The following is a 12,662-nucleotide window of genomic DNA, read 5'->3' on the forward strand; positions in this document are numbered from 1 at the left end:
CTTGAAGTCACATCATTATTTAAAAAGGTGCATTCTCTGTTTAATTAATCTTAACAATATAATTTATGATTAACCTCACTAATTAATACTTACTTTTTCACTCTCACATAAAAAAATATGTGTAAGTGTTAGACGAGAGATCTCACCTGTGAATGATCACATGATTACATCATACATAGTTGTTAAAATATTTAATTTGCTTTAATTAAAAAAATGATAACTAATTCCAATGATGGATTAACTAGATTTTCAACCATGTGTACATTTAAAGAGAATGTCTCTGTATTTTTATTTTCTCTATCTGCTTTGTGATTTAAAAACTTATTCGTTATTGTATATATCTCATCAAAATGTGAATGTTATATTTAGATAAAATAATTTAATTTTACTATTATTATATAAGAATTGTATGGTTAAAATCTTGTCAAAGTTGCAATCTACTAAAACCCTCTTAAATCTTGAATGAAAAAAAAAAATCTTATTTTTTTAAGAAGATATTACTGACACAGTTTTGAAACTAGTTTAATAAATCCAAAATTACGTATACTTGGACTTTTAATTAAAAGAAAACGAAAATATATAAGAACTCTGGGTGTGCGCGTAGCAGCGCGTGGTTGACGAATACTAGGAACAATTGTTCAAGTTACTACCACTCTTCCACTTAAAAATGGTTGCTCACGTTTATTATTGGAAACCGATATATTAATAACATTTTAACAATAAATTATGTGTTATTATTTTATTAGTCTATTTATTTCAAACGGATCAATTATATGTTATTATATATATGTTGTAAAAAAATTATTAAAAGAAATTGTTAAAAAGAATATTTTTTTTTTATTTTTGTTTTTCTAATGAAGCGGTTAGAGAAACATGCAAGTTTGAATTTTGTAAAGAAAGTTGGAAAAAAAATTGATAATTTATGGTGAATAAAAGTAATTTGAATTGATTATGAAAAGGGTTATTAGGGTGAAATAGCCCTAGGTAGGAAGTGTAACTAAAATTGGATTGTGTAAATGATATATAAGCTAAAAGAATGGTTGATGTGTTTGAGTTCAAAGTCTTGAATGAGAGGCATAAATTTGCTTATATTAGTAAAATGCACGAGGCGATGTGATTGAAAAGTTGTGGGGAGTGAAAGAGATGTGATACCATACTCCCTAACCAAGTCAAAATGTGTTATAGAATAGGTTACGGAAGCCATTGAGTTTAACTTATAATCCCTAAAAATTGCCAATAGGTGGCAAACAAGGCCTTCAATGTAGAGGACCTAGAGTGTGACTAAATGGTCACCAAGTTATTAACCCTAGTGCTAATTACCCAATAATAATTGCTTTGATGATGGAAGCACAATAATTATAAAAAATAAAAATAAAGCATGATTAATACTAATAGTACCATTAAAGCAAGAAATAATGTAGGGAAGGAAGAAAAAGAAGGGCTAAAGCACTTTCATTGGTCCCATGCCATGTCCCCTCACTACCCCTTTGATGTGATCTCCAATTTTTTTATATATCTAATGCTTTTTTTATAATTTTTTCTTCCACTGCTATTCTATTGAGTCTCACTGTGTTTATGTCTTTCTATTTGTCTTCTTTTCTTCCCCACCAAAATTTCCCTTTCACACTTCACAAAAACAAATACTAAATGATTTCTCAGTAGCAGCCATGTCCACCAAGGGAAAGGAGGTAGCAGAAGGCTCATCAAGACCCTCTGGAGGAGGGTCTGATGATCATCACCATGATCATCAAAATCAGCAGCTGCAGCAGCAGCATCAGCATCAGCAGCATCAGCATCAGCAGCAGCAACAGTTACCACTGAGTCGCTATGAGTCTCAAAAGAGAAGAGATTGGAACACTTTTGGACAGTACTTGAGGAATCAGAGGCCTCCTGTGGCACTTTCTCAGTGTAGTTCCAGCCATGTTCTTGAGTTCCTTCGTTACTTGGATCAGTTTGGGAAAACCAAAGTGCACTTGCAAGGGTGCTTGTTCTTTGGGCAAAGTGAGCCTCCTGGACCCTGCACTTGCCCTCTTAGACAAGCTTGGGGAAGCCTTGATGCACTCATTGGAAGATTGAGAGCTGCATATGAAGAAAATGGAGGCCTTCCTGAGACCAATCCCTTCGCAAGTGGTGCCATAAGAGTCTATCTTAGAGAGGTCAGGGATTCTCAAGCTAAGGCTAGAGGAATCCCTTACAAGAAGAAAAAGAAGAAGAGGAACATTATCAAGCCCAACGGAGACACCTCCTCAAACTTGCCTTTGCAGTAATATTATATACCTTCTATATAATTACCCTTCATCAGGACCATCTGGTAAATTTTCTTCCTCACTACTCTCTAATTTCTAGATTTTCTTGGAAAATCATTCACATTGTTATATGCACACAAACGACACAATTGAACAATTGGGTGCTGTAGTTTTTGGACAATATATACACTCTGTAGTTAGTGTTTGCTGCTTGAATTTTCACCACTGAGAAAATGAAAATTCATCAATCATATATCCCATCAGCACACAGTTCTATATAAAAACGCAGGAATAAGTTCACTCCACATTAAACCCTAATTCACGGAATCCAAAACCCTAAATTGTATGTATCTAGTTACATGTTATAAATTGTGTACTAACAGTAAATACATACACTTTACCTCAGTTTTGTTTCTTTTGAACATTGAAAGAGCATACAGTAGAAGAATGGGTAAATTAATGCACTCTCATCATCCATTGTCTCTTTGTCGCTCTCACATGCAACAAGACAATGCTACCATAGAGTTTCTGCATTTCGTAATTATGTCTTTTTGTGCCTGTATATTATCATATAATATATATATTTACTTGTATACAAGTTTGCTTTTCCGCACGATCTTACTTCCTTCCTTGATGGTACTCTCTTGTTGTGGCTTCCACAAGATGTAACCACTTCAATGATATGGGATTTGAGAATTTAAAATTAGATTTGTGAAAATATTATCTTGATAACTATATTATATACAAAAATATCTTGGGGAAAAAGGTTCAAGATCCATGGTTGTGGGAAAATTAGATGCTGTTTCTAGAGTCTTGTCTGCTCGTGGTTTATAAATTGCATTGGCGTACCAGCTAGAACCCAAAATCTCATGCCTTCATAAAGTTTTGTCTTATTCTAACGAATTTTGTTTCTTCTTTTCTCATTTCCCATCATCTGAATGTCCTTTTCTTTCGTGCTGTTACATGTATATGTGACATTCGTACATAAGAATCGCATCGTCTTTCCACTACCTGCTAACACTGCAAACTCATTTCACAATCACCATGGCCACACTCTATATATCTTCTTGCTCTTTTACATTTTTTTTTTCATCTTAAGGGAAATGTATATATTTATATACAGTCTTATCCCAAAAGGGGTTGTTCATAACAACATTGTGTGACTGATCTATATACATATATATGTCCATGCTGCACGAATTTAACTTCTGGGTTTCACTTTTCAATTGATTTCAGATCTCAAAGTTGTTTCAAAATCCTGAATCTGTTGCTAGGTCTTGGATATAACTTCAGCTGCAGTGTTGGAACATAATCGACTATCTAGGCATATCCCTGGTTCAAGAAGTGTATTTTGTTATTTCGAATGCGAATTTAGAATGAAGTTGACGAAGAGTTTAACATTGGGGTGAATCCCTGTATTGTATTCACTTATATATATACACTATCAAGCATATATATATATATATGAAAATAATCTTGAATTTTCTCTTTGGCAGTGTGTATGATATTGCAAATACAGGATATCTTTTGATTATCTTGAAATTTTGACAGATTTTTGCTGGTGTTTAAGATTCGTTATTTGTGAATACAAAATAAGACGTGTAAGTGACACGAACATTGATACTAATTAACTTTTTCACAATCCATGAAGCATGGTATCCCCACAAATATGTAAGATGATGTCCCACAATAGATGCATATAATGCAAGTGATGAAACCTTAAAAAACATTGGATACCTTCTTGGTCCTCTTGAGTTTAATTATTCAATATCTTTGACTTGATCGCTCCCTGTTTTTTCATTTGCTTAACTAAATGATTAAGACTATTTCTTTCAATTATATAGATCGATTTGATGCTAGATACTGTCGTGCTCCTAATAGCTATATCAGGCATATTTCTGAGTACTTTTTTTAACCCGATCGAAGAAAAAAAACATTCTATTATATATACATTACAAAGACTGTTAGCAATATCCCTTTGAAAACATGTCCACTCAGGTTGCTATATACCTAGAGATTAGGTCTAAAGTTTTGCCTACAAAACCTATGGATCCGTGTTCTATATAAATGGGATCTAGCCATGAGAAATTAAATATGCATATGATTATTTGTCAATCATGTAGTTCGCCCACTGAAATTTACTTTTTTTATATCTTTGGAATTGAAATATTGATGATAACATGTAGCTTTAATGGTGGGGAATATGAGACATTAGGCTATAGCTCAATATCCTTTAGCAATTTATAACTAGAAAGTGAGTGTGTGTGACCAAATTATATAGTGTGTTTTTTTGTTGCAATGCTATGAGAGAGTTGCATATAGCATTGTGATGTGACTGTGATTGATTGTCTAGCTATGACATTTTGCCAAGGTTTGTAAGTAATCTCTTGCTATTTATTTGTAAGCTTTGAGTGAGGTTTCTATTTATAGTAGACATGTTATTGCTACACAAATTGTTGTGAATTTGAAAACTCACTTTTGCACTTAATTAAAAGGCACTAATTTTATTGAAAAAAAAAAAAAACTAATCAAAGTGTATATTGTTGGATGAAGAGAAATTAGTACTTAGGAGCAATTTGTTGATATAATGATAGAAAAATTGATGAGGATATGAATTTTGCAAAGGACACTAGTGAATTAGTTGTTGGGTTTCTGTTGAAAGATCCGATCCATGATTTAATGCATTAATTGCAATTCTATTAATATTAAAGTAGGTCCATTAGGTGTTGTGCCGTTGTGGTGCGGCAATTTCGAAAAATGCAGTTAGAGTGGGTCCTAAAACCACAATATTTTCTTCATTAAAAACCTTACCCTATAGTAGCATAAAATAAATAAAAACATTATAGAAAAAAACGTCCTTGGTTTATTGTGATGTTTTACTTTAAAAACATAGTTCTTTTATAGCAAATGTAAGAGACTTTGGGTGTGTTTATATCGAAAATAGAAAGAAATAATGGTAGTTCTCATCACTAGGCGATGATGAAAATGGTGATCTAGCTATCTACTAATGTAGTAATTTTTAATTAATATTCGTCCTACTTGTAGCTAGTAGTATTACAAATCTGTTTATGGAAGATAAGAGTTTTAGAGAAATGAGCTTCATCCCAATCAAGATTAATTTCAAATTACGTTTATAGGTTTGTAGGGTTAATCAAATGAGGTCATAAGTTTCAACATCTATGAAGTCATTATTCGTAAAAGAATTGCCTAAATTGACGCTACTAGTTGATTATCGAGATTTTAAAAATTTTAATTATAAAATTAACGATACAAAAGATTTTAGAAAGTTTAATCAATATTACAAAATCAATAAGCTACAATTACCATAGTAATGGGACTTTAACCAAAATAAAAAGTAATGTTAGCTATGATCTTGAGAACTTGTATGTAAATTCCTCTAGAATTTAATTTGAGTTATGGAACAAAACATTCTCTTATGGAGAATGCTTCCATGTTATTGTAGCACGAGGACTTTAATAATATCATTGTCCGATGCACATGCTCAATTACAAATATCTCAGGTTTTCTGTTACAGGGTTAACATTATATGCTTTAAAACTCAATTTTTCATCACACTTTTATCTTTAAAATTGTTCCGATGAATTAAAAAAAGAAATGTTTAAATTATTTTTAACTTAATAATAAAACTTTTACACGTAATACAATCGTAAAAATTCTAAGAAAAAGATATCATATGATTATCTTGTCAATCTTAAACCGAATCGTCTAATAAAAAATATCACAAGAATGACCATAATGACTATTCTGGAAATCGAATAACTATGACTTCTAGACAGAACTATCATCCTTAAAAATAATTAGATTTAATGATGATTAACTTACTATAAAAAATGATTAGTACCAATTGAGTTATGATTAGATTATGAGTAATTCAAAATCCATTCTAAAATCTATAAATGTAAATTTAAAGTAAAAAGTTAGATAATTGCATTTATTAATCATTATTATTAAAATGGTCATATCTTTACTAATTTTGACATCAAAATACTTTATACAGATAATCTTTTCATTTGATTAAACAAAATTTCATTACAAACGATGATAAAGACACACATCCAGGACAACGAACAAATAACCTTGATCTCATAATCGGAACATTAAAAAAATAAAATATTAGAACACAAAGTCTGATAATATTTATAATAAAAATAAATAAAATATTAGGACACAAATTTATCTTTCATTATTCTTTTTTCTTTCTTCAAAATTTATCATTTTTCCAAACGTAAATTTAAAACAAGACATGAGAATTAGTAGGAACTTTAACATGCAAAATCACAAATACAACCAAGAACCCTAATTTCTGTTTTACAACTTTCACATTCTTTTTATAATTTTTGTGTACAGAGACATGTATATTATTAATTGCCGACAAAACAATAGTATATAAGGTTTCACTGAATCGTTCTAAGAATTTTGTGATTCACCAGGAAAGTTGAATGCAAATATTAATGTGTATTGTGATCTCTCCAGTTAATTATAGAATGATTTCTTGATGCTGATAAAGTCGAAACCCTAGCAATTATGAACATGGTCTTTGGTTCATCATGGACACCCCACTTGGCTGAAGTTTGATGAAGTTCAAAACATAAATGTATATGAAGAATTAATTGTTTTGATTTTTTTTTTCTCAATATCTTAACCTATTTTTCACTATACTTTTCAAAACTACACAGTAGAAACTAATTAACTGTATTGACCTAGCTTATAAAGAAAGATTCATACGTGATATATAATAAATATATCAGGGCATAATATTTCTACATTTATTTTCGTAACTGTAAATACTTCACCCTTTTTTTTGCTATGTTAATTTTTCAAAAACATTTACGCAGTAATCATTATTTTCTGTATAGAAATATTTTAAAACAAAAGAAAACACTATTGTAATTTCTTAAAATAAAAGAAAAAACAAATAAACCTTTTTTTCATAAAATTTTAAATATAATTAAGCACGAAACATATATTCCCTTTTTATGAGTATATTGATTTAATATATCTTTTCATTAGATACATGAATGAGAAAAAAAAGAAGTAAATAAGACATACAAAATGTTATCTATTAGCTGATAAGGGTTTTAATACCATCCTAGTTTGAAATATGAAAATGATATTAAAATGAACCCTCTCTTTTTTTATACCAATTTAAGTTAAACTTGAAAGCAAGCTTAACTCTTGACTCAATAATATATGAAATGTTGGTTTGACAATAATTTAATATGGAGATCAGGAAATGTTAAAAAAAATTAATCTTTGGCACGATAAATTAAATGAAATAGAGAATTATCTTTTGCACAAAAATATTCAAGAATATATATCATATTTTAAATATCAAGCGAGCATTGGTGTCAAAGATAAGTAGTTCAAATAATGAGATGTGAAAAAAAAAATGAGTGAAGGTGGAAATTACTTTAGTGAGAATCTATTCTGATTGGATGACATCTAACCTTTTCGAGAACCTTTGCTATAAATATAAGGAGTTATGATAGCATATCATAATCAAATCTTAAAACATTTTTATCAATTTTGTATGTTTAGTCTGAATATAAAAAGTGATAAGATATGGAAGATTATGTGAGTGACTATGATGAGAGAAGTATATGAAACCAAAGTAATATGATTTTATTAAAAACGATCAAAGGGATAGTACAAAAATGTTCTAATGTCATAATTAAAAGCTTGGATTAAAAATAAATTTATTATGAAAGATAACTATATCACATGCTTGGATTAAAAATAAATTAATTATGAAATATAAATATATCATATTTTGAATGGTGTTTATTAAAAAAAAAACACATGCATTCGGTAATAAGTTTTATAATAAGAAAATTTATTTTTCTTTTATTCATTAAGTCATCAATAAATATATATATATATATATATATATATATATATATATATATATATATATATATTAATGAAAAATTACAATCATTAAAATATCCATTAAATAATGTTTATTAGTTTAAGAATACAACTCTTATTCAATAATAAAATAAAATAAAATAAATAGTCATCATGATAATATTTCAATATCTCTTAAGTTTGAGTATGAAGATATTGAATGCCTAACTTTGTGTTTTTTCAAGACTTTTGTAAAAGTATTTGCTAATTGTACCTTGGTTGGAACATGTGAGGAACAAATGATATTGACTGTTATTTTACTATGAACAAAATGACAATCAACTAATATGTTTTGTTTTTTTATGAAAAATTAGATTTTGAGTTATTTGTAACGTTGGACTATCACAATACAATTACAACTCTTTAGAATAAGTCGAATCATTAAGTAACTATTTGAGTCATTTGTAGTTGCCGCCATAGAGTGACATTCAAACTCTATAGAAAAAGTGAGAAGCTATTGATTATTTCTTAGTTTTCCAAAATATTGGAGAAGAACCAAAAAGCATCACCCAAACAATCAAAGAACGTCTTATAAGTGGATAATTTGTAAACTCTAAATTACACCATCCATGTAGTTTCATTTTACTATGAGACCATAGTAGAATTTGCCCTTAATGTTTATTCATATATCTAATAACCCTTAAGACTACCTCTTAATGCACTTTGAGGTTTCTACATAAATTGAGATTAAATATATATGAAATAACTAAGATCAGGTCTAGTCATACACAAATAGATTAATCGCCTAATTAATCTTCAATAGGGTTCAAGATTTTCGAGAGGTGTACTAGAAGCCAATGCTATCTTAGGAAGTTGTTCCACTGTAAAATTTGTACGCTTTACACCTAATAAATTTGTGTCTTCAATAATTTTGAATGCATATTTTTGCTATCTCCAACCCAAAAAATATTTTAGTACTCCCAAGTCCTTCGTATGGAAAAAACACTTAAGGAAGCTTTAAAATATATATTATTCCCTTCAATAATTAAGTCATCTACATAGACTAGAACATAAAGATTTATTTCACTATTACAAAAATACCAATAGACAACACCCTTTAAATAATGCTTATTTAATTAAGCACTATAAATTGAAACAAGGAATCAAAAGACAATGTTTTATGAAATAAGTGCACTATACATAGATAACGGATAACGTTTCATTAGAAAATATTTATCTATATTTGATTTATATTTTTTAAAAAAATTAATAATATAAGATGGACCAATAAAGAACGTTTTTTTAATTAAACGCTTCCTATTGTGATATCAATAGATAAAATTTATTTAAAAAAGCGTTGTCTATTATTTATTAAAAAAAATTCAAAAATTTTTCATGCCCATTTCCCTCCTCCTCTTGCCCTCTCTTACTCCTTGGTCTTTTTCCATCAATGTTCTCTGAAAAATTTCACACACACATTCTTTTGTTCGTCTACATCCATTGCAGGGTCATTCTGTTATTGTTCACAAGTCTCAAGCACTAGTTTTAGAGTCTCATTCTTGTATTGGGTTTGATGAGCTTTGTGGGGTTTCTTAAGGTCAAACAAAGTGGTGAACGGGGTAGGATCATATAAGATATTCCTTACAACAACGATTCCAACCATAGCAACGATATAATGCCCTCTAGTGCAATCTCCTAGCCTCGTTTAGCCAGTCCTACTTTGGACAAATCTGTGTTCAACTCTCCTGGCCTTTTTCTTGTGCTTGTGATAATCATCCTTACAATTTTACTTTTTGTCTTCTTGCCAACTTGGTGATGGGAACACCTAGCAGTAACATGAGCATGTGCAGCGTTGCTACACTTTCTTTGACTGTGATTTCACCTCTTACATGGAGGGTTTCGACAGTTTCAGTTTGGGAAAGGGAATGATGGAAGAAAATTTCTCTTTTGTGCTTGTGACATTTGATGAAGATTATTTTGGCTGACTATGGAATTGTTTATTACTAATTCTATGAGATGTACACAATTGAAACTAGAACCTAGCATCTAAATTACTTTTTGAATTTCGAAAGGTTGGATGCGTGATTTAATTGGCCTTATCATTTACTTATTTTCATGTCAAGAAAGGTTACCATTATGACATATACCATAAAAAGAGATGATGATATATGATGTCATGAACTCATTTTTGTTATGACAAGATCATCTAGAGAATAGACTGTCTAAGCAATCTAGGTTTTGAAGTTTAATAAAAAGCATTAAACAAAATATTGCTGAGTATGAAAAACTGGTCAAAGAAGAAATACTTTGTAACATCTAAAGCCAAGCTTATAAAAAACGTTTTCTAGACCTAGTTGTCTAAATGAATTAGAAAATCATAAACAACATCTAAAAGAAATTATCTTTCTTTGAAATCATGTAATATACTATATGAGCAAAATAAGCTAGAGTCTCATGAAAACAAAAGTCTATCTCTTCTATAAAACTAAGACTAAAAGAAGTTTTTGTTCAATACAGTTTTATCTCAAGGAAAGCTTCTTAAAGAAAACATCGTCTGATGAATGACCTCTAAATGCTATAACCTTTGAAAAAAACATCTTATGTTAATACCATATGATGATTATACATGTTGTATGACTTACTAAACGATGCATTTATGAATAACATGACAAATGATAAAATGTCTTGGACATGCAACATAGTCTAATGCTTATCAACATTTAAAACATTTAATGCATGCACAATAAAATACTTTGATGCTTGTACACTTTGTTTCTTGATATTCATGCAAATCAATAAAACAGAAAGGTGTGATCATAATCACTATACCAAGAAAACAAATTGTGAGAGAAGAACATTCTAAGAATGTTTTTCTTGAAGCCATCTGCTTTGCCACATTGTACAAGCTCAGTTTCACTTAAGGCTATGAGAAATATCTCTAAACCCTGCAAAGTATACTAAATTTTGACTTCCCACCTAAAGGTTATTTGCCCTCCGAAGTCAACTTCTTTGTCTAACAATAATCTTTTAAGAGAAGTTATATATAGAAGAAAGCTTGAGGAGAGGACAAGAAGAATAACAATTTAGAAAGGATAATGAAGAATAGTGAACTCGAGCTTGCTATGCTCATATATCGTCTGAAGCTAAATATCTTTTGAGAGAAAAATCTTAGCAAAATACATAACACCTCATATTGTTTATATCCTCTTCTTGAGAGTTATTATTGGTACCTTTGTTCTTAACATTGTTTGAGATGTAAATTCTGAAGAGAATTAAAACATTTGTCTAGGCATGATGTCTAGGTTTAGAACTAGGAGTGGTAAAAATACTTGTAGTAAACCAGAAGTGGTTAAACTCGAATTAGTCGTGTTGACCAGAAGTAGTAAGAATACTTGTTATAAACCAAGAGTGGTTAAACTTGAACTAGTCGTGTTGATTAGGGAACTAGGAGTGGTAAAAATAATTATTGTAAACCTGGAGAGGTAAAACTCATGTAATCTTAGAAAAGATTAGTGGAACCCCTTAAGAGTTCTTAAGGGAGAACTAGACGTGGATCAGGTTGGGTGAACCATTATAAAAGTTATATTTTATTGTTTTCCTTTCTTAAAAGCTTTTACAAAACCTTTTCAAACATCGTCATTTGAACGTATTCATGTTTTTGTTAATCTTCTAAAAACCCATCAAATGTCATTTACGAAAAGTTTTGAAAACACTATTCACCCCCCCCCCTCTGGTGCTTCACTGTGTTTTCAATTGTTGTTGCACATATACTTGATTTGACATTATGGTTTTGTTTGTGTTAATAAATATTACAGACATATTTGAGCCAAATAAATTTATATGATGAGGTTGTTCAAGAAATGGAAGAAATTTTACTCGAACTTGTGGATTCTCCTAGGACTAGGCTTATTAAGAAAAATTGTCTATAAGATTAAAGTGTCTAAATGCTCTCATGTGTTTTGAAGTTTAACAAACAACATTAAACAAATTAAGCATATGATAAATGTTAGAATAACAACATAGGTGATTTATGTTGAGGCAAATCGGCAAGTTACCGAGTCGCACAAGTAATATAAAATGGTAAGACCAAGTATCATATCCCAGAGGACTCTCGGCGCTAAACAGGATTAATTAAGACTTAAGAGAAAAGAGATCATGGATTGTATTGCAAAAAGAATAAAATAAAGCAAAGTAAAAGTGATCAATGGAAAAAGAGCACAAAGATGAATGAAGGTTGATTTATATGAGATGAATTATGTTGTTGGGGTTTGACTTCACCAAGTTCTCTCTCATGTATATAAGAATTCTTCTTTTTCATTAATGCCAACGTCCCTCACTAAATTACTTAAACCCCGATCCCTCGGTAAATAAGTCTGTCCCTAATTATCAGTTCATACAATTCCTAGCATTCCTGGTAAAAAGATGTGAAGATCAAGAGGTTAAGACGACTAAGACTCATACCCTCATCCCTGAGCAATATAACCCTTAGGAGTAATTCAACAAGGACCTGAATTGAAAGGAACCTCTCGGCACTTATGCAACTCACAG

General features: G+C 30.2%; 1 protein-coding gene across 1 annotated transcript; it reads left to right on the forward strand.

The window, feature by feature from the left end:
- The first annotated feature begins 1,446 nt into the window (after positions 1–1,446).
- Positions 1,447–3,729, forward strand: LOC106761413 (protein LIGHT-DEPENDENT SHORT HYPOCOTYLS 10). Its single transcript, XM_014644966.2, has 2 exons — positions 1,447–2,311; positions 3,483–3,729. The coding sequence occupies exon 1, from the start codon at positions 1,668–1,670 to the stop codon at positions 2,265–2,267; it is 600 nt and encodes a 199-aa protein (XP_014500452.1). The 5' UTR covers positions 1,447–1,667; the 3' UTR covers positions 2,268–2,311; positions 3,483–3,729.
- Positions 3,730–12,662: the final 8,933 nt, after the last annotated feature.

The sequence above is a fragment of the Vigna radiata genome, chromosome 5 (assembly GCF_000741045.1).
Source record: "Vigna radiata var. radiata cultivar VC1973A chromosome 5, Vradiata_ver6, whole genome shotgun sequence".
NCBI classification, from domain to species: domain Eukaryota; kingdom Viridiplantae; phylum Streptophyta; class Magnoliopsida; order Fabales; family Fabaceae; genus Vigna; species Vigna radiata.

Bases quoted from the DNA above. Each gene is read 5' to 3' on its own strand.
- LOC106761413 (XM_014644966.2), top strand. From the start codon at position 1,668: ATGTCCACCAAGGGAAAGGAGGTAGCAGAAGGCTCATCAAGACCCTCT.